The sequence below is a fragment of the Rhinatrema bivittatum genome, chromosome 4 (assembly GCF_901001135.1).
Source record: "Rhinatrema bivittatum chromosome 4, aRhiBiv1.1, whole genome shotgun sequence".
Lineage (NCBI taxonomy): Eukaryota > Metazoa > Chordata > Amphibia > Gymnophiona > Rhinatrematidae > Rhinatrema > Rhinatrema bivittatum.
In genome coordinates, this window is record NC_042618.1 from 107635174 (window position 1) to 107658541 (window position 23368).

The window sequence follows — 23368 nt, forward strand, 5'->3', positions numbered from 1 at the left end:
CAGCCATTGCCATGTAACTAGCTAGCGTCAAACCTGGCACTAAATTGGAGCTTTCTGTGGAGGCAATATCTTGCTATCTTATCCTTTAGGTATGAGGCATATATTGGTAATAAATAGTAACTGATGCATGTCTGGCATTCATCCTTGTTTAAAAAAGTGAAAACACCAATCAATAATTGAAGTTATCCCAATCACAAAAATAAAGTAAAGCTCATCACACTTAAGAAATAAGCTAACAGCTTTAATGTGCCTTCATACTGTGGAGAGAGAGGGAAGATAAGCTTTCCTTTCACTGGATCGCTCATATTCATAAATAAATTGTTTGAGATATTGTTGCAAGAAAAAAATCATAAAGCAATATTCTCAACCAATCTAAAACATCCCACTGCAGCCAAATGACTTGGACAAGGAAAAAACTTAACTGGTGTCGTGATTTTCACTGCAGTGTTCAAATCCAGTATGCGTTAAGCTGCTCAGTCCACTCTGTCAAACCAACATGGTGCTGTTTCAAAATGAAACTTAAACCTCTGCCTTGGGGTGGTACCGTGCTCTGTGAAGCGTCTCTGGCAACTCACATATTCGTTGCTCAGAAATTGCATTCAACAGTGGTGCATTTAAAGTGTCCGAAAACCGGAAATAACATTAAAAAAATTGGTAGAATTCTTAAAAAAAAAAAAAAATTTCATACCTCCAATCCAATAAAGCTCCACGTGACTGAGCTCCTGTTTTTATCTAGTATGGTAAAATGTATTTAAGGCACCGAAGTCGCTAGTCTGTAGGTAAATGACAGAACTCAAATCCATCTGTACTATATATGCAACATTTTTGTCAGACTATACCAAAGCATGCCATTCAGTGTCATTGTTCATACCTTTTGAATGTACCATTTGAAAAGCAAAAATCCATTCTACCCCTACAATGTTTCACTTTCCTTGTGAATTGAAATTGCAAACCTAGTCCAAGGTTTCTGGAAGAAAGAAATCTAACTTCTACAAATGTTACTATATTACTTAGTTAAGGCTATCAGACAGGAACACCACGGATTCCATCACAAATCTTTCTTAAAAACCATAAAGTTATTGAATTGCCTGAAAAGGATGAATGCAATAGTGGACAATAAACCCATATGGGTCTTGTGTATTTTATACTCCTGTGCTCTCAGGATCCTCTTGGACACAGCTAAGGTATATCATCGCAGAGGAATTGCTGACTGCACTTTATCTTTTGTAATCTGTCATTCAGTGCCCATGCCCTCTCATTTATGTTGGGAGGGATAAAAGACAAATCAAAGTTCGACTTGTGGAATACAAGTTTAGACACTCAGAAAAGTCGAGCTCCTATAATAGAGCATTGCCTGTCATAGTCATTCATTTATAGATTTGCGCTGGACTGTGCTGGAACAGATCCTGGCATGGCACACTAGAAGGGAACAGGAGCTTAATGCCTTCGTTGACAGCTTCTTGACTGCAAGTGCAATTACAGAATAGTTACAAAACAAAACCAGGAGATAAAAATGTAGGGTTAACATTCCAGATTTACATACAACAATATGTACACAAATTAGCAAGAGAGTAAAGGTCCGTTTTGGTTTTTTTTTCTTTTATGGAATATTTGTAATTTGCAGCCATTCCTGAGAAAAAAAAAGGATTTTATTACGGTAGTCCATGTTCTTATCACAATATACTTGGACTACTATAATTCCCTGTACATAAGTCTGCTGAAGTATCAGTAGGCTAAAAGTGGTGTATAAAATACTGCAGCATGCTTGGTTTCAGAGACAAAATCTTATGATTGCATCTCATGCATCCATTAGCCTTTGCATTGGCTTTCAGTTAGCCAGAGGATTGAATTTAAAATACATTTGTTTTCTAAAGCCTTTCTTGTATATGAAATACAATTTCTGTGTGCCAAAGTGAACTTTATGGTGCTCCCAACTCTTGCTTCTCAAAGTCCTAGCTATAATTAGATAAGCAGATACTATTTATTTCAGCATTTTATATTCCACAAATCCAACGTTCTTAGCGCGGGTTACATTTATAAGGTAAAAAATGCATAGTGTAAAATGGAACACAATTGTTACGGGTTCCAGAGTCTGGGAAACCCACCTAGGGAGTGGCACGGGGACTTCAAGACAGGACTCTGAGCAAAACAAGGGCCGGGCTTTCGCTTAGCCAGCCTTCTCCCCCACAGGTTGAGCCCTTGGGTTCTGGAAGCCAGTAGGTCTCTGTGGTAGCAGTACATCTAGGGGTGAGTCCACACAGGCAAGGCTTGGCAGGTTGGGCAGGGCAGACAAGGCAAGGATGGATACTAAGGACCTGCAACTAGACAAGACAAGGGTGAGACAAGGCAAGGAGAGAACTCTGGTACAGGCAGAACTGGAGACTAGAACAGGCAGAACAAGGCAAACTAGGGCAGGATTTAGACAAGAGGAACAAAGAGCACAGAAGTCTGAAGACAGCAAAGCAGGGTACAAGAGAATAGGCCAGAGGCATCAAGATAGGGAAGTAGACAAGATAGGCCCGAGGGCCTCAATGCTAGCCAAAGCAACAAGGCAAGAAGGCCATAGGCCACAAGGCAAAGCAAGGCAGAAGACCCCTAGACCAGACCACAAGGCAAGACAGAACAAGGGTCAGGTCACAGAGCCAGAAGTGACACCATAAGAAAAGGCTACTATGGCAAGACAGGTTTACATAGGGCTGGGACCTGGGGCATGCAAGGACAATGAGGAGTTTAGCAAGGCTAGAGATGAGGCATACTGAGGGCCTCTGCTGGTGGGGAGGCATTATGAAGGTTGGGCAAGGCTGTATAATCAGACAAAATCCTAACAAAATAAAATACCTTACAATATATAAAATTCAAAAGGCACCCCCTGACTGCTACTCCACATCAGAGCATACTAGTCTATATAACTCAGCCTTCACAAGCTTTTGAAACTTTAAATAATCATATGCCTGATGTAAATATAAAGGCAGAGAATTCCAAAGAATTGGTGTAGCAATAGTAAATGCGTTAGATGTAATTCTCTGAAGCTGAGATCCTTGTAAAGAAGGAATTCGCAGCATCTATGAGGAAGAACAGAAGGAATGGATAGGAGTAATATAATACAAGCTTCCCTGCTAAACAGTTTATTGAAAGTCCATTCCACAGGATCTTAAATTTGTAAAAGATTTAGCTACTTTTAGGGACCTATGGAAAAAAGCATGGCTGTTTGTGGTGCCTTTGGGTAATTTCAGATTGATGTAACTCCTTTTAACTTTTTCTGGAGATTCTTATCTTTGATTTTTATTAATCAATTATGATTCTGATTTAGTCATCTTATGTATGTTTTAAATTTAATAGGCTATGTGATTTCAATTCTTGTGTTTATATTCATGACAATTTCAAATATTTGTACACCACTTTGTAGCTTTTTGGGGAGAAGTAGTTTAGAATATGAAAATAGGAAACTTGTTACAATGGTGCAGGGGAAAAAAAAAGAGGATAATATTTGTGGTTTGCTTGCCACCAGCAATTTAAAAAAAATAATTGCATTTATTGATGTGTTCTTTCTTTCAGGGTATGACTTCTCTCAAGTTCTACAGTGGTTTGCTGAGCGGGTTGACCGTATCATCCTCCTGTTTGATGCTCACAAATTGGATATATCGGATGAGTTTTCCGAGGCCATTAGAGCATTCCGAGGTCAGGATGACAAGATCAGAGTGGTGCTAAACAAGGCTGACCAGGTGGACACCCAGCAACTGATGAGAGTCTATGGTGCACTTATGTGGTCTCTCGGAAAGGTGATTAACACCCCAGAGGTGGTACGAGTCTATATTGGCTCCTTCTGGTCCAAACCCTTGCAGATCACAGAGAACCGGAAACTTTTTGAAATGGAAGCCCAGGACCTCTTTCGAGATATTCAGAGCCTTCCAAGGAATGCTGCCCTGCGCAAACTCAATGACCTCATCAAGAGAGCACGACTCGCTAAGGTAAGATCAGAAAGGTTCAATAGGTACAGCACTGGAAAACATCCCCATCCCCTCCGTCAGAGGAAAGAAGCGAGAAGTGTTGTGGGAGGGGAGAGTAAGGGGGAGATCGTAGGAAAAAAAAGGCTGTACCTGAGTTGTGGGGAGGGAGTGTGGAGGAGAAAGAGGGCTTCATGGAAGGGTTTGGAGGTTCACTCTCCAGAGAAGAAATGCACTTACTATCTACTCCCACCACTATGCTTTTCTAAAAAAAAAAAAAAAAAAAAATTGACTGAGAAGAAATATATATATATATATATTTTAATTTATGCCCCACTTTTCTAACAGAGACCCAGCATAGTTTACAAAAATAAACATAACATAATAAAAAAAAATTCTGATTTTAAAAAACGTATTATACAATAACTAGAGCAAAATCTATCCTAATATCTCTTTTTCTACCTTAAACCCCCTTCTTTCACAGAGGGGCTGGGACATAACAAAACCCATCCTCCCTTGCCCCAAACTCCCCTCTTGTTACCAAAAGTTTTAGGGCAAAACTTACCCTTGCTTTCTGAGGAACAGAACCTAAACAGATCCCATCACAGCTCCTCTCATTAAGGGAATGGGGCACAGCCCACCTATATTTCTACAAACAATCCCTGCCCTCAGCGATTTGATATTCACCACCCATCCTCAACCCCACATCACCCTCCAATATTTCTTCCCTACCACTTAAAAGCCTCATAAAAGACGTTTTCAGTATAGCTGATGCAAAAGCACCATGGCTGCTGCCTGCAGTCAGGGCTGGATTAAGGTGTAGGCAACACAGGAAAGTACCTACAATGGCAAATTCTGTGGGTACTCAAAAACTGGGATTCCCCCTGCTGCTTTTTGATTTCTGAGGGCAGAACCCCCACACTCAGTCTTCTGTTTATGGGTGCCATATTCTTAAATGCAGCCCTGCCTGTAGTTTCTAAAGCTCTCTAAATACATGGGGAAGAAAGGGAAAGGAGAAGCAATAGTCCCAACAAGAGCCAGCCCATTTCAGGGACCTTCCTCAGCAGTCCTTGCTGGAAAATATTTTCAGCAAATCCCCCTGTTAAAAGCTGTTATCCTTATTTCTTTATGACATCTGAGCTTTAACTAATCTTACATTTAAACATATAAATCTGTAGATTTATTTTGTTAAACATATCTTCTTAAGCCAAAAATAAATTCTAAAATCAATTTAAATTAAAAAAAAAAAAAATCAGATTAAATAAAATGTGATTACGTCCACCCTGCCTCACAAGCAGCAGTGTAGCCACTTCAGCAGGAGACAGAAGTCTGTAACCCTTCTCTGTGACTCCTTATTTATTTATTTTTAATTTTTATATATCGATGTTGCTGTATAAGATACATATCACACCGGTTTACAGGGAAATAAAACTGTCGCCTCATGGGTGGCTTACATTGATTCTGCTGTCATCAGAGAATAGCTGTTACAGCTAAGCAATGTCTTCTCTTAGCATGCACCAAGTCCAAAATAATGCAGAAAAACTGTTGTCTTTAAAAATAAGTTCCAAAAATGGCTTTTATCTTTTAAGAAAAATTGGGGCAAAGATCACAGTATTCGTATGGCTTCAAGAAAGCATGGGTTAAACACGGGATCCCTGAAGGAGTGGTGGGATTGTAAAGCTGAATTAGTTGGTGTGGATGGGCATGCTGGATAGGCCCTATGGTCTTTTTCTGCCATCACATTTCTGTGGCCCTCAAAGTATGTAAATACTTCTAAATTTGAATATACAGAGGTCAGGACCTTTTTACATTTCTGAATTTATAAGAATTTTGATTGGGCTAATAATTTTTTACAAGTTTATGGAGAGTTACTTTATATTATCTATCTGTAAAATCATCCTGAATGTTGCTTAGAAATAGAAATTATAGAGCTAATGAAGATAAAGCGAATTTGCTTACATGTAACAAGTTGTCTCCTAGGCCAGCAGGATGTTTAGTCCTCACATGTGGGTGACATCATCCGATGGAGCCCAGCATGTCAAAGTTTCTAGAACTTTGGCACACTGAACATGCCACTATCCACGTACCCAAGTAGGGTCTCTCTCTTCAGTCTTTTAAGTAGATTACGAAAAAAGAAAACAAACCAGGAGAATCCAACTCCGTGGGGTGGTGGGTGGGTTTCTAAGGACTAAAATCCTGCTGTCCTAGGAACACCTGTTACAGGTAAGCAACTTTCTTTCTCAACAAGCAGGATGGTAGTCCACACGTGGGTGAATACCAAGGTACAGTCTAGACCTGAGACGAATGGGACAAACAGACACCAAACTAGGTGCCAATGGGCACACAGAGGTGCTATTATTTATTTATTTATTTTATTTATTTAAGGTTTTTCTATACCGGCATTCATGATAAGATCATATCATGCCGGTTTACATATAACAGGGGGTGCAAAAACTGTTCTTTTAACAAGTGCAACGGAAGCAAAAGTTACAATAAAACAAGGTTGTAGAACTGGGAGAGGAAGGAAATAAGGATTAGTAACTGGGAGAGGAAGTAACTGGGAGAGGAAGGAAATAAGGATTAAATAAGTAAGGAGTAATAATTAAATAAGTAAGGAGTAATAATTAAATAAGTAAGGAGTAATAATTAAATAAGTAAGGAGTAATTAAATAAGTAATTAAATAAGTAATTAAATAAGTAATTAAATAAGTAATTAAATAAGTAATTAAATAAGTAATTAAATAAGTAATTAAATAAGTAATTAAATAAGTAATTAAATAAGTAATTAAATAAGTAATTAAATAAGTAATTAAATACGTAATTAAATACGTAATTAAATACGTAATTAAATAAGTAAGAAAGTAATTAAATAAGTAAGTAAGTAATTAAATAAGTAAGTAAGTAATTAAATAAGTAAGTAAGTAATTAAATAAGTAAGTAAGTAATTAAATAAGTAAGTAAGTAATTAAATAAGTAAGTAAGTAATAAAAATAAGTAAGGAGTAATAAAAAATAATTAAATAAGGATTAAATAAGTAACTGGGAGAGGAAGGAAATAAGGATTAGTAACAACGAGAGTAGCCTGAACTCAAAATCGGATCATAGGTAGGAAGAGTTGGATTCACAGCTGAAAAAGGTTTGTGAGGACAGACTGGTCAAATCTGCTATCATGATAGCTGTCCCTTTCCAGACAGTAATGAGCCGTAAAGCTGTGGAGAGTCCTGCAGATCTTCCCCATGGGAACTGCACGCAGGTGGGCCATAGTAGTGGCCATTTCCCCCCCCCCCCCCCCCCCCACTTGCAATTCCACCTGGTCATAGCAGAAGGTGATGCATTTGGCTAGACAGGTGGAAAGAATCTGTTTAATAACAGCCCTACCCAGCCTCTTGGAGTCATAGGAGACAAACAGCTGGGTGGATTGCCTATGGCCTGCTCTCGGGTCCAGGTAGAAGATTAAGGCCCTTCTACAATTCGGTGTGTGCAGCGACCTTTCCCCTGGGTTGGAATCAGGCCTGGGCCCAGAGGTTGGGGTGGTACAGTCTGCAAGAATACTGTGTGAGATCTGGGGCAGTCCGCAGATGGATCAGTTCCTGCCGGGAGAGATCGCGCAGAAGCGGGAACCAGACTTGCCTCAGCCAATCGGGGACTACGTGGATCATGGTTCCCCCAGTCCTGGCAAAGCTTCAAGAGTCTTCGTCATAAACGGAAGTGGAGGGTACGCATGCAGGAGGCCTTCTCCCCAGTGGAGAGCAAAGGCATCCATGGCTGGCTGGCTGTGGACAGAGAAAAGTAGCAAAGAACTTTCTTGTTGCAGGGGGAAGCAAACAGATCCATCGGGGGGGGGGGGGGGTTCCCCAGAGATGGAAGATCTGATCCACCACCACCTGCTTCAGGGACCACTCGGATAGTCGGAAGGTGTGACTTAGCCTGTCTGTCAGGGGGTTTTCCGCAATGACCAAGTACACTGCCTGGAGTAACATACCCCGAGACAGGGCACTGCCAGATCTGCACTGCCTCCTGACAAAGGAGGAAGGACCTGGTGTCCCCCTGCTTGTTTATGTACCACATCACCACCTGGTTGTCTGTCCGAATGAGGATCACCTTGCTTGACAGCTGATCTCGTAAAGCCCACAGCTCATACCAGATCGCCTGCAGCTCTAAGAAGTTTATCTGATACAGAGCTTCTTGAGAGGTCCACAGACCTTGGTGCGGAGGCTCTCTAAATGGGCACCCCAATCCAGGTGGGATACTTCTGAAATAAACACAACCTGGTGTGGAGGTGCCTGAAAAGGTACCTCCTGCTCCAGATTGGATGGGGACCTCCACCAAACCAGAGAGGCTCTGAGAGAGGGGGAAACCTGGATGTGGACCTGAAGGCTCTGGATAGCCTGCCATCATTGGGAGCATAGAGTCCGCTGGGCTTGACGTATATGCAGGTGGGCAAATGGGGTGACATGGCAATGCTAGACCTCCTCCACCAGAGTCAGCAGTGCGTGCTCCCTGAGGCATGGCAAAAAGGCTTTTGTCTGTGAAGCATCCAACACTGCTCCTATGTAATCCAGCCGTGACGATGGACAGAGATTGGATTTCGGATAGTTGATTAGAAACCCTAGGTATTCCAAAACCCAAATGGTCCAGTATAGAGACTGGCTGCCCCCATTTGCAAGCCGTTCTTGATCAGCCAGTTATCCAGGTATGGAAAGACCTGGATTCCCAGCTGGCGCAGGTAATACCAGAGACGGCCAAACACTTCATGAAGAACCGGGGCATGGAGGCCAGGCCGAATGGGAGCACGTGGTATTGAAAATGTTGATGGCCTACCACAAAGTGAAGATACCTACTGTAAATGGGGAGGATCTTGACGTGGGTATATGCTCAAGAGAGCAAAACCAGTCTCCTCTTTGTAAGAGGGGAATAAAGGTGCCCAACGATACCATCTTGAACCTTTCTTGAGAAATCTGTTCAAGGCTCACAAATCAAGAATGGGACAGAGGTCTCTGTTTTCTTTAGAATTAGAAAATAACAGGAGTAAAACCCCCCATTCCTGCTGCTCCCAAGGGACAGGTTCTACTGCTCTTCCCATTAGAAGGCTTGAGAGCTCCACTCTTGAGTCCTTCTGGATGCGAGATGGGACCCACTGTGGGCACGGGGGAGAATCTGGCGGAACAGCCATGAGATTCAACTGATAGCTATGATGGACAAGACCTACTGATCCGAAGTCTCGGCCAGCCACCTGTCTCCAAAGAAATGGAGTCTGCCCCCGACCGGTGGATCCTCTGATACCTGAAGTGGCGACTGGCTTAATCTCCCTCTCATCCAGACAAAACCCTGTACTGGGGTTAGCCTGGGGCACTGGCTGAGGCCTAGGGCCCCACTGTTGCTGAGATCTGCCTCTGACGCTGGTCTGTTGTGGACAAGATCGAGGGGCAGGAGGGTAGTACTTTCACGGCTTGTAGAATGGCCTCCACAGCCCTGGCTGGGAGAACATCCTAGAAGATGCCAACAACTCATGGTGGTCCTTCAGCTTCCTTGACCTAGTCACCAAACAGGTTATCCCCAGTGCAAGGCAAGTCAGCTAGCCAGTCCTGCACCTCTGGACGAAGGTCTGAGACACGAAGCCAGGCGAGACACCGCGCAGAAATGCCAGCTGCTGCGACTCAGCCCACTGTCTCAAAAATGTAGCACGGACTACATTCCACATTCCAGTCCCTGCTTGGATAAGTGACATAAGGGCCTCCTGAGGTTGCTGCACCAGGCCATCCGCAACCTCCTTGACTTGTTTCCAGAGATTACGGGTATATTGGGTCATATACAAAAGGTAGGAAGCAATACAGGCCACCAGCATGGAGCCTTGAAACACTCTCTTCCCCATGACATCCCATGCCCTGTTGTCCTTGCCAGAAAGGGCAGAAGCATGGGTTTTTGACCCTTTGCCTTCTTTAGCCCCGATTCAGCTACCACTGATTGGTGGGGAAGTTGGTGCTTCTGAAACTCCATGGTCTGTGGTACAAGGTACACCCCATCGGCCTTCCGATTGACTGGGGCCATAGAGAGGGGGTGTTCTCAGAGCCAGAGAAGCGGCTCTCTGAAAATCTTATGAACAGGCACTGTTACAACCTACTTTGGGGCATCCATGAACTGGAGGATCTCCAGCATCCTATGGTGGGCATCTTCCTCCAACATAAGCTGAAAAGGAATGGTTTCAGCCATCACCCAGACAAACCCTGCGAACGTCAAGTCCTCTGGCAGGAAATGACGGCACTCCTCCGAGGGGGAACGATCTGACGGAAGATAATCGGAAGTCAGCAATGAAGCATGAGAGGTGACCTCCCCCCAGGTCTTGTATGGGCCCTCAGGCTCATCTCAGCCACCTGGAGATGGGGACCAAGGAGCACTGGGCACATACGAATGTGGGGGCCTCAAGGATCCCAAAGACCCAGGTTCCGGCAGCACCAGGTAGGGGGCACGAGGGCCCTCATGGAGCAGAAGGCATCGATGGGCCCTCGTCTTCTGGCAAATCCCCCACGAGGATAAGCTCAGATGCCTTGCATTTTGGTGCCCGACAGCCCAATGAGAAATCACAGGGCACTGACAGTAACTGGGTCGGGAGGACACCAAGGAGGATGTCAAGATGGTCCAACAACGGCTCCAGCCATGCTACCGTGGATGGCATTGGTACAGGCGTCTGCATCGGTGTGGGCACCGGCCTCGAGGACATCTGTGCCAGCACCAGCATCAGGGAAGGCACTTGGCTCCCTTTTGTGCAAAGCATGTTCCACCGCCAGGCGTACCTGATGTTCCAATTCCACCTCAAAAGCCTTCAAGGAAAGGGCAGGCTGAGAGGGGAGGGAAGAGACTAACTCCTTCTCAGAACCCCGAGGAGGGTTGATGTCCAGCACTGGAACTGATGTGGATGACCTCAGGCCACTGGCATCGAAGGAGAATGGAGCCTCCTCTTGCCGTGGCTGACCGAGAAGGAGTGAGAACCGAAGAGAGACCTAGCGCAGGAAGAAAAATCAAAAACTAACTTTTTGAAAAGTTTTCCAAGAAAAAGAGCACGAGCTCCACCTCTGCGAGACTGTAGCTCCACAGAAAAGAGAGAACTGAAGAGACCCCACGCGGATGCGTGGATAGTGGCATTCTGAGCTCAGTGTGCCTAGTCAAAGTTTCTAGAAACTTTGACATTTAGTTTTCTGTGCTGGGCTCCATCTGAGGATGTCACCCATGTGTGAGAACTAACATCCTACTGTCCTAGGAGAACATCTGTTACAGGTAAGCAACTCTATCTCAGGATGACTGGAAATCAAAAGTTTCCAGGTATGGAGAGGGGAATTTTTGTTATCCTTATTAGTTTTAATTATTGGGTGTTTGATATGTCTACTGTTTTGAAATATTTGATTGTATTTTGGGAAATGTTTAAAGGGTTTTTTTAATCCTTATTCTTAATTATTAGATGTTAATCTTTGACATTTGCCTTGAAATGTTCTTTTTATTAGTATGGTTTACTTGCTGTTATTGATTTTATATTTCGTGATTTTATATTTCTTGATTTTGTTTTATGAGGAATGGTGATATTTCTGTTTTTGCATTATTGAACTGCATACAAGTGTGGCTTTTATTGGTTTCCAGTTCAGTTTTTTTGCTGCATGTTTTCTATTTATACTTTATGGCCTTTTTATTCTTTTTTGATGAGGGTCGGTCTGTGTTTAGCATTTGTGACCGAGGTGAAGTAGTCTGCTAGCTGGGAAAATTTCTTGTACATCTTGGGTTGAAGGCTTTGTTGATTTTGGTAGAAGCTGAAATCCATGATTGCAAGGGCTCCTCTGGTGCTAAAAATGATGGTGCTTAAGCCTGCTGGGTACTGAAATGCCTGTAGCGAATGCTGAGGGTTTGATTTTTGTCTAGGAGCTCCAAGAGGGCCCCCCTCATTGCACTTTAACTTGTAATGTGGCCCCTGCGCAAAACAGCCCACCCCTGAGCTAAGCTAACAAGTAGTACCTAGGTGTAGATGATGATGAATACGAAGGAGGAAACTTTTCAGTAGGTTATGTAATTTGGAACTTGGTACATTCTAAGAATTATTTTCCTTTCTACTTACTATTTCAAGTCTGTGCTAATTGTTCCATGTGCTGCATAATCCCACAGGGGTTTATTGATAAACTCCTGATGGAGCAGAGGACAGCTAGGTATCCAGTGCCCAGAGCAAAGCCCCAGGGGTGGATTGTGCCATTTTATTGCTCTTTTTTTCTGGAAGCTGACCTTTTTCATTCTGCAAAACCATAGCATATTAGATAATGGCAGGAAAAAAAACCAGTTGACCCATCTAGTCTGCCCAGTTATTCCTGTCAATTCTGCCACTGAAGCGCTCCTTTTAAAGCTCTCTTCCGGAAAAAAACCCTGTTAATATTTATAAAAACTAAATTTTTAAGATTCCTAGAAGAAAAATTGTTGTTGTTTTGGGGTTTCCAAATACCACAGTCAAAATAACACCCCCCCTCCCCCCGGGTTCATGTCTTGAATTAGAATAAAAAAAAAGATAAGGATTAGGAAGATGTTGGTTTTATTTAGAATGTGATGTCCTTTTGTGGATTGCAAACTGGTTAAAAGACAGGAAACAGAAGAGGATTAAATGGTCAATTTTCACACTGGAAAAAGGTAAAAACATTGGAGTACCTCAGGGATCTGTACTTAGACCTGTGCTTTTCAATATATTTATAAATTATCTGGAAAGGGGTACAACGAGTGAGGTGATCAAATTTCTGGATGATACGAAATAATGCAGAGTAGTTAAATGTCAAGCAGATTGTGATAAATTGCAGGAGGACCTTGCAAGACTGGAAGATTGGGCTTCCAAATGACAAATGAAATTTAACGTGGACAAGTGCAAAGTGATGCATATCGGGGAAAAAAACCCTTGCTGTAGATACACAATGTTAGGTTCTATCTTAGGAGTTACCACCCGGGAAAGAGATCTAAGCATCATAGTGGATAATACATTGATATCTTCGGCTCACTGTGCTGTGGTGCTCAAAAAAAGCAAACAATGTTAGGAATTATTAGGAAGGGAATGGCAAATAAAATAAAGATTTGTCATAATGCCGCTGTATCACTTCTTGGTGAGACCGCACCTTGAATACTGTGTGCAGTTCTGGTCACCGCATCTCAAAAAGGATATAACTGCACTGGAGAAAGTGCAGAGAGAAGGATGACCAAAATAAGGGGCATTATGAGGAAAAGCTAAAGACTGTTTTCCATCCCATTATCTTGTATCCTGTTGTTACTTTGTTACGTGTTCTCTGTGAAGCTGCTTGCTAATTTTAGTTACCTGTAAACCGAGATGATGTTCCCAACGTATCGCGGTATATAAAATGCTTAAAATAAATAAGTTAGTGCTGTTCAGTTTAGAGAAGAATCGACCAAGGGGGGGGATATGATAGAGGTCTACAAAATCATGAAAGGACTTGACTCTCTTAGGGGCCAATGCAATACAGTGCACTCAGCCTAGTGCACTGTTTAACCCACTGTCGAACGTGGGTTAAATAGGCGCTAATCCACCCCCTAATGCAACAGGGGGATTAGCGCCTATTTAACGTGCGCCCGCGAAGTGAATGAGATAGCGCTCATCACATGCAAATGCACGTGAATGAGCCTATTACTCATTCACTCCAAATGCAAAAAGATAAATGTGCGTCTCAGACGCACATTTATTGCTCAGATATTGACGCCTGCCTGGAGCAGGCGTTAATAGCTGAGCGCACTGAAAAAAAGTACAGAAAATCCGAAAAAAAATGCTTTTCTGCACTTTTTTAAAAGTTAAAGGGAAAAAACCCTCTGCCGGCCACTTTGAAGACTGACGCCGATATGCTCGGCGTCGGTTTTCATAACCGGCAGACTGCCAGTAACCGCGGGGTCACGTTAGCAAGGGGGTGCTAAGGTTGCGCAAGTGCAATCCCCTAATTTGCATATCGCATGGCGCTCCCCTTGCGGGCACCATGTGTGCGTTAAAGTGGGCGCTGAAAAGTAAGCCACCAAGAGTAGTGGATTGAGCGGATACATGCTATTTAAATCAGCTGAAGGATTGCTGAAATGAATGAATTATTTTGCCTGATTATGAATTAAAAGCTCTGCTCTTGTAGATGGAGGATATGTCCCTACCTCATGTGAAAGATGGAGCATCAGGATAGTTTTCCAGGAGATGCGGCATGGCACTTCTGCTTCAAGTGCAACAGATTTATTTAAAATTGTTTTCCCTATGCTTTCCTTTGTTAGTTTTGTATTTCATTATGTTTTAGTTACTTTTTCTAATTATAGAAATAAAAATAAACCAAGAAAGCAAATAAGTATTGGATGTTCCTTAAAATATTTTCTCTGCCTCAGTCCTTCCCCCACCCCTCTTGTTTTCTGTTTCTTGACTAGAGCTATTAGGTGAAATTTAGTTTCAGTTGGTGCCACTATTAAAAACCAGCTTCTTTACCTTCGCCTTGTCAGGCCTGCATGATTGTCTGCTCCTGGTTTGGAAACATTTTTGAAGGTATTCTCATTCCATTGGAATGAAGAAAATGATCTCTTTGAAGACTGCGTCTGCCTTATACGTGCACTGCTGGTACTCTGTGTAATCGCTGCTCTGTTAGAGTAGTTCTTTGTCTTCAGTTCTTAGTCCTGTTGTGCAGGATTGCTGTTAATCACATTAGACTAGTTTTTTCAGATTCTTTTCACATTAGTAAAGGAGTTATGTTTGTAAAATGTGTAATTTATTGAAGCACAGCACCACAAAATCTCTGGTCACAAGAAAAACTCATTTCTATCCAGCACTACCATATACTTTTCACACCACTGTTTTTTCTTTAGAAATGTACTGCCTTGCTGCTCAGATTTTTATAATGTAAATTAGCTTTATGAGATTGTCTTCCTTCTCTGTGTCTCCTTCCCCCCCCCCCCCCCCCCAACAGTAACTTTTCAACCATTCATGCTGCCTAATTTAGATTTCTGCCACAGGTAAGAGTACCCAGTGACACCCCCCCCCCCTTCCCCCAGCTCACACTTTTCATGTGCCCTCAACACCCCTGGACACTTAGAACCCCTGTGTCTATATGTTCTGTAGAGCAATAGGCTATTTCAGTTGAGATTGCAGGTAGGCCAGAGCACTTTGTGATTGCATCAAGTATTTTGAGTGTTGCTCTGCCATTGGTTACTGTTCATAATCATATGCAAGTTTAGGTACCAAAGAAGGAAACTAGTTAGCCTGAAATATTCATGTCAGCTTGTCAAAAATAAGCATTCTGAATAATTTACTGATGGGGATAATGTGACCTACTGTAGGCTAATCCAAGAAGCTTCCCCTAAGTTCTAGAACTTTGAGGTTCTTGTACTACTGGGTGGTACTGCAGACACTGAAGACCAATCACCTTGGTTCATTTATGCTATGTCATATAGCCTTTCTTTGGACTTCTGCCATTTGTTCCATTGTTGGTTTTCTTCCCTTATTTATTTTTTTGTGTTTTGCCTATAAGGCTAGCTCTGCAAGCCCTTGAAGCCCCACAGTTGAAGACTGTGGAAGTTGTTGAACTTTTTATAAAATGTATTGATTCTGTCATCACAACCGTAATGAGACTTCTCACCTAGTTGGCCTATATTTCTTGTGCCAGTCTTGCAATTTCCCTGGTGGCTAAGCTCTCAGAATGTTGCCCTTATCTTTGAATCAAAGTAACCAAATCTTTTCCGTCCCATAACAAACAAAAATTGGTCTCAATGGGAAAGTGGCCAGGTTAGGGAGGCTGAACTTTGAGATTGGGTGGCAGGGAAATATTATGATTGGGACCCAAAAGGAAATATGAAATTTTGATATGTCATATGGAAAACCATTTCCAGTTTCGACATGTTCATTTTATTGTGGATAGTGCTCAAAATGTGTTGCCGTTTTAGAATGTTCCACTTCAAGATATTAAATGAAAATACGATAATACATTTGGCAAAACTTTTATTAGAGTACGCCTTTTGCATGTTTCCTCTTGCATTTGATTTTGATATGCGATATTTACTCACATTGCCTTGTTGCAGGTTCATGCTTATATTATTAGCCATCTGAGAAAGGAAATGCCTGCTGTGTTTGGGAAGGAGAGTAAGAAGAAGGAACTGATCAGCAAGCTACCTGAAATCTACACCCAGCTGCAGCGGGAGCACCACATCTCACCTGGAGATTTCCCTGAAGTCAAGAGAATGCAGGTACACTTAACAGCAAAAACTTAAATGTACAGAAGAGCAAAACATGCAGTGGAGGTGCAGGCCATAATAGAAATGATGACAGTGTACTGGGATGAAAAGAATACAAGGGAGACTCTCTCTGACAGTGGCTTCTTTGTAGGGCACTGGAATAAGTAGTGTGGTTGCCATGGTAGTCCACTTGAATATATGAAAATAATAGTTAATAACCGAAACTAATATTAGGCACACCATTTTACTGGCCTTCAACGTTAGGGGATCACATTTACATTTGTATCTCTAGATATGTGTGTGAATGTCATCCCTGTATGTCTAATGTTGTTCGTTTATTCATGCTCTGCGAGATAAATATGTTTGATATTTTCTTCATTGGATTTTACATATAGATAAATAGAGGCTTAAGGACTTGATTTGATAGGGCATTGGTTTCCTCACCTGTTACTAAACATAGTCCTCCTGTAGCTGTTAACACTGCCTTTTTGTCTCCCAGAGTATTCTCACCCCTCTGCAAATACTATACCTACAACTCACTACCTGCTTTTATGTCAATTATTATTTTTTAAACCCTCACACCAAAATGCAAGTAAAATGCAACCTGCAATTTACTTGTATAATTAAGCATCAATCTTAGCTGATTCTGTGTAGCCCTAATGGAGCATAGCTCTTGAAAGCTAATCACAAACGTATTAAGTTAATCCAGTAAAGTGTCAGATACAACTTTTGTTGACCTTTATTTTTACGGGGCCTAACATAACCACCACATTAGTATTTTCTGGTTGGCCCTTCTTTGTATATTTTTGACTGTGTATTTACAGACATGTACCACGTAGGTAACTGTATGTACAATTAAACGTCCTATGCTGTTAAGAGATATTGATCAGTATATTGTTTGCCACACATTTCTTTTCGTTGTATGGTCATAGATCTTGCCAGTAGAGGGCAACAGTATCATGTGGCTGGTTCTGGTACCAAAACATCTAGTAAGCAGAAAAGGAAGTGCAGTGATTGTAGGGACATAATACAAGTGCAAGATAAAAGAATCTGTAGAAATGGCCTTAATATTGCAAAACAGAAAGCAGGTGAATTCCATTCATCACTAAAGAAAACTTAACATGCCCTCTACAGTACTGTTGTGGTTCACATGGCAAAGATTAGTGTGCTGTAGAAAGTAAAATATTAGTATAACCTATTTTTTAAATTATTTCAGTAAGGATACCAGAAGGAGCAACAGCCCTGATAGGAAGAAAGTTATTAATGTCATTTTTTGTTTTATTTGGTTTGTTAGTGTTTTTCAACCTGGGTTTTGTCTGCTGTTATTACCCTTTCTCTTCCTCTTTCCAGAGCAGCTGTTTCCTTCTGTCTCATTAAAATCATTGAACCTTACATTGCAGGAGGGAAATGGCCAAAAGTTGACTGCTGACCTTCTGTTCTTCAGGGTTTGCTGCTGGGCTCCAACCCCATTCTTTAGTGACTGTTTCCTTCAAGCATTGTGCAGCTCAAACTCTCCAAGAGCCTAACAGAGTGCTTGAGGGAAATGACAAAAGAGCTGTTTCTCCTTTTTTTTTTTGTCAGCTGGTTTCAAGTTCATACTTCTTTCCCCACTTCCTCAGATGTTCCAAAAGGGATCCTCCTCCTCCTAGTGTGGGGGTGGGGTGAGATTCCTTAAACTAATAAGGCTGAAAAACTACTAGTTTAAGCAATGTGAGTGGCATTCTTGTTTGTAATATTCTTGCCATTATGGATAAAAGGGTTCAAGTGACTGACATTATTATGCCAACTCACAAATGAGTCAAATTGCAGAGAAACTACAGTGGACCCTCGAGTTACAACCAGCTTGACATACAAACAACTTGGGTTACAACCAAAATTTTAGTTTTGCGTTACAACCTGAATGCCGGCCAAGGCCATGTGTATCCACTCATGCGTGCAGTTGCTTCTAATTGGGAGTTTTTTTCTGTCAATCGTGTTTTTTTTTTGGGCTTGGTGGGTGGGGCTTCAGCTCTGCTGTTGCAGTGATTGGCTGCTGCTGCTGCCGATGAGGCCTGTCCATCTCAAGCGCACCCAGAGATGCAAATGTTCACAGGAACACATAGGCAGACCCGGCAAGGCATTGCAGCAAGCAACAGCATCACTGGTGACCAATGAAGCTTCTGTGCAGCAGCAGAAAGGGAGTGTAGCACTCAGCTGGCTACAGCAAGGTATCAGGAGGGGAGGAATGAGTATGCTAGGAGGGGGAAATGAGTGGTTGGGGGCCAGAGATGTGCTCTGAAGGGATGGGGAGGGGAGAATCCTCCTCCTCCTCCCTTCTGCAAGCCAAAGATGTCAACTTGAATGGTGAGTACAGTATGAAATTGTTTCTGGTAGGCTAGGCACATTTAATTAACTTTTTGGTGAGTACACTAGGAAAATTATAGATGTTTCTGGTAATTACGCACATTATACAACCCTTTTTTTAAATTATGAAAATGTTAGGTAAGGGGTGCTTTGGGAGTTTCAGAATGCATTATGGGTATTTCCATTATTTCTTATGGAAAAAATAGTCTTGACTTACAACCAACTTGTTACAACCAGCCCTCTCTGGAACGAATTGAGTTCATAAGTCAAGGGTCCACTATACTTACAAATGCAATGAGATCACTGTGTTACTTATATGGATGCATAGTAAGATTTTCACTTTACAATTTCTAATAAAGGCACTTCTTTCATGGACAAGCATAACAAATGAGCCACACAGGAGTAGCCTATGGTTAGAGGAATGGACTATAAAATAGGGAAGCCAGGGTTCTAATCCAATGGCCTTACTTTGTGACCTTGGAAAGTAATTTCACCTTTCATTGCCTCATGTCTAGACTTAGAATGTAAGCCCTTTGGGGATAGGGAAATACCTACAGTACCTGAATGTAAACCACTTTGAAGTGACAAAAGGTGGAATATAAGTCAATTAAAAAAAATCAGACCGCATTGAGTTGGCCTTTACTCTCTCTCATAGCCCAGAAATTCTTTGTGTTCTGGGCATGCATGGGAGTTCCTAGCTAACGTCACTACTCAATTCTCCCGCAATCTGATTTTGTCTGCTTAGTGAATGGTCCTATTTTATCTTCTCTGAAGTCAGCTACGACTAATAAAAAAAAAAAAAAAAAAAGACAGATTCTACAAAGAAAAAGATTAAGAAGCCAGTAGACCATCTTATGTCATCAATGAAATCTTCCTCAGAAAGAAGAAAAGCCCTTTCACAAGTATTGTGAAAAAAAGCCACCACAAAATGGCTTTGGCAGACGAACACACCCCTTGACTTCATTGCTTAGGCCCAGATTATGACAGTGTAATTTGTGGCCCCTATTGCAGAATGTTCCGGAAGGCACTAATAAAATGAGCAAAAATATGAACTTAAAAGCTCATCAGGGCACAAATAGTCAAACATCATAGAAAAAGAGAATGGTCCCCTCAAGACACTTCAGGTTCCAAAGTACAAAAAGAACAAAGGGCTAGATCTTCTCCACCGAGGCATTGTGGCAAATGGAGCTGTCCAACATTGGTGCAGAGCCATTGATGCCAAAGTGTTGGCACAGAAACCTCGAGACATGGAAGGAATGGTATTATATGCCTAGAAGCTGTTCGCCAGATCCTCCATTGGACCCATCTCCAGAGCCAAATATAGCATCAACACCACCAGAGGATACTACCTATCCAACAGTAGTTTGATGTTTGTTTATTTAAAATTTTTCTATACCGTCACTAAGTTAGGTACCATCATAACGGTTTACAATAAGGCACAAATATTAATATTGGAACAGATTATGAATTCTATCATTTCCTAGCGTGTAGCAGATGGACTCAAAACAAATGGGTATAGTGTGCTCGTGCTAGCAGTTGGAGACGTGACGTCAGCACGGGTACATATACCCCCACAGGAAGTGAAGCAATTCAGTAATTTCCGTCTCCAAAGCAGTTTGGAGCTACCCACGCTCGCTGAGCGTGTTTTCCAAATTCTATTGACTAAATTCTCAGAGATACAAGCACTATCCTGTCTTGATCCATTTCTTAGAATCACTCCAGAGGCTATCCATCTTCTTACAGTTCCTTCCTTTTTACCCAAAGTGGTCTCCCACTTTCACCTCAACCAAACCATATCCTTGCCTACCACGGAAGGTTTGAAGAAATCGGAAGAAGGTCGAATACTACGTCATCTCGACATTGGCAGACTGCTGTCCAGATATCTGGAAATGTCAGAAGCAGTACGAAAGACGGACCACCTGTTCGTCCTGCACAGCGGAAAGAAGCAAGGGGAAGCGGCCTCACGGCCGACCATTGCCCACTGGATTAAAGAAGTTATCAAGGCAGCCTACGTAGAGGCAGGAAAACCACCACCTCTACAGGTCAAGGCTCATTCTACCAGAGCACAATCAGCCTCTTGGGCAGAAGCTAAGCTGCTGTCGCCTGCAGAGATATGCAAAGCAGCGACGTGGTCCTCCCTCCATACCTTCTCCAGATTCTACCGTCTGGACGTTCAGGCCAGGGAGGACACAGCATTTGCGAGGGCAATCCTAAACGGTCCTCGGGCAGCCTCCCGCCCAGTCCGGAGTAGCTTTTGTACATCCCATTTGTTTTGAGTCCATCTGCTACACGCTAGGAAATGTTAAGATTACTTACCTGGTAATCTCCTTTTCCTTAGTGTATGCAGATGGACTCAGCATCCAGCCCGGCTGCCGGTATACACGGGGATTCGCTGACTCACGGTAAGCCATGTTTTGCTTATAATAGGGCTTCCACCCTGCCGGGTGTCGACGCCTTCCGGTTGAGAACACTGGCGGTCTCCAGCTACCATCAATTGGTCAGGGTAATCCTGTTGATTAATCGATCGGTCAGTACACATATGGCTATAACAGCTTTTGCAAGGAAGATTACTGAATTGCTTCACTTCCTGTGGGGGGTATATGTACCCGTGCTGACGTCAGATCAGTCTCCAACTGCTAGCTATGAAGCACAAAATTGTCATTCCGTAATGACAAAGGCTAATCAGTTACAAGCTTTCGCCACATTAGCCCATCTAAACGCCTCTTTCGTTTAGGACATCTGCAAAGCAGCAGGGTCATTGATACATACCTTTGCTCAACACTTTTGTTTGGAGCAGGAGTCTTGTGCAGACAGTATATTTGGACAGTGTATGCTCAGTAACTGTGAAATTGCCAACTTCCTTCTCAACCACTGCAGGTCCCCCCTCTTCCCCCCCCCCCCCTCCCAAAAAAAACCCCTACCTAGCTGGGGAGTCCATAGTGTGTGGCTATTTTATGCATGTCCATGGAGAAAGCAAAGTTCTCTATAAGATGTTCTCTGTGGATAGCAGAACAACCAGCCACACAATTATTCCCGCCTCCCCAGGAAGTTGAAGGCAGACTGGAGAATAGACTGAGGGAGAGGTGCATGGTGATGTTAGTGCGGGAATACCAACGCATGGCCAAAACATACATGAAGAAGTTTCTGGGCTTAGAAAGAGTGAAGGCTGACTTTGCGCCCTCTGACGTCACATATCTTGTGTGGCTGTTTGTGCTGCTGTATAAGGAGAACATCTTTTATAGTTAAGCAATTTTGCTTTACACTGCTATTGTCCAGTGAAACTGGTTTATAAAACTCTGGCTTTAGTCTTGTCATGACTTCAAATAGTTTTTAACTGAATGACTTAAGAATGAAACTTGATGTTTGCTCTGAGAGTATGGGTAATGTTTTAACTAGTAAGCAAGTATGTTTGTAGCCTGCTAGGGGAAAAACACACAATCAAAAGGCCTCGTGTTTGTAAATAAAATATACTATTTTTTCCCCTATAAGTTTGATTCAATTGGCACTTGAAACAAATTCTTTAGGATCCAACTTTTTATTGAGTTTTTTCATTTTCCACAATAAGCAGGCTGAATTAGCCAATACATGTGAGTGACATCTTCCAGCAGCAGTACCAAACGAACTCTTCTCTCAAAGCTAGTAGATCTTTCAGCTGTACTGAGCATGTGTGGGAATTCCCACAGGGGCATTGCCTTATAAGTCTCCTCAGTCACCTTTTGTCCAAGCACAAGCAGGGAAGTGTATTTGATCTGTTCCTTTATTTTTCTCTAAAACTATTGAATTCAGTATTCTTCCTCATTACATTTTTTTCTAATTGCCTCTGTACCTCTGCCTCACCCCAACAGCACTTTTCAGTGGTACTAAAAAAAAAAAAAAAAAAAAGGAAATTTTTCCACAGGCCTTGCCACCTCAACTTGTCAGGCCAAAAGAAAAAGCCAGCAGTGTGGTTTCAAAAACTGCATCTTTGGCAAGGTAATGCCTCTTACTGGTGGCCATGAGCTCTTCAATGCCTTGGCTTTGGAACATGATCAAAAATTGTTACATCTGTGGACGGGCATTCCTTTAATTTTCTTTTACTTTACTTGATTTGATAAATCACCTTTCTTTTTAGCAAAACAAGCAATGTACAGTTTAAATCATAATTAACACCAAACAATAAGTCTATATAAAGTAAGTTAACATAAAATTAAAATATTAATAAACTAAACACGGCAATTCAATTTGAGGAGCTGTGAAAATCTCTTTGGAATCGCAGAAGATCCTCTTCTTGCAGTGCAGCATCGTCTGCCTTGCCAGGAAAACAGTTGAGCAGGAGCTCCTTGGACTTCATTGACTCAAGCTGAAGCCACAGGGTCCAGTAGTGTCAGCCGCCCTGCATCAAAGAAGTGGCTTCAGTCATTGGAACTGTTTGAGCCTGCATCTGAAGAAGCATAAGCACTCAAAGTAGTGTGGTAAATCAGCGCATGCTGCATTGACACAAGATGCATTGGGTTACCTGATATGCATCCACTGGTACGTGCTGCACTGATGCAATCTTTGTACCAATACATTTGGTGCATGTGACAAATGATACACACCACACTCTATGCACTGAAGTCCATGGTACACATGGCTCACGCTTCATCAGTGTACCTTGAGGCTTCCATGCTTTGGCCATATGATGCATCCAGTCCTCTGATACCTGGCACCATGATGCATGGTGAAAAAACACACGACAGTTATAATGCAGTTGATGCTTGCATCGATGCAACATCCTCGTCCTGTACTGGATTCTTCAACACAACTCACTAAAGATCCACCTAAGCAGTCACATTATTCCAAAGTGTCCAGGCATTCCTCTCCATTAAAGCTATTTATGCATCCACTCAACTC

At 42.3% G+C, this 23368-nt stretch overlaps 1 protein-coding gene across 2 annotated transcripts in view; it reads left to right on the forward strand.

Moving 5' to 3' along the window:
• EHD4 (EH domain containing 4) overlaps positions 1 to 23368 on the forward strand; it is a 128308-nt gene that overhangs the window by 80027 nt on the left and 24913 nt on the right. For both annotated transcript variants that reach the window (XM_029598637.1, XM_029598638.1), the window contains exons 4-5: positions 3556 to 3968; positions 16001 to 16165. In XM_029598637.1, the coding sequence (XP_029454497.1) occupies positions 3556 to 3968; positions 16001 to 16165 (578 nt within the window). The remainder of the gene's footprint in view (positions 1 to 3555; positions 3969 to 16000; positions 16166 to 23368) is intronic.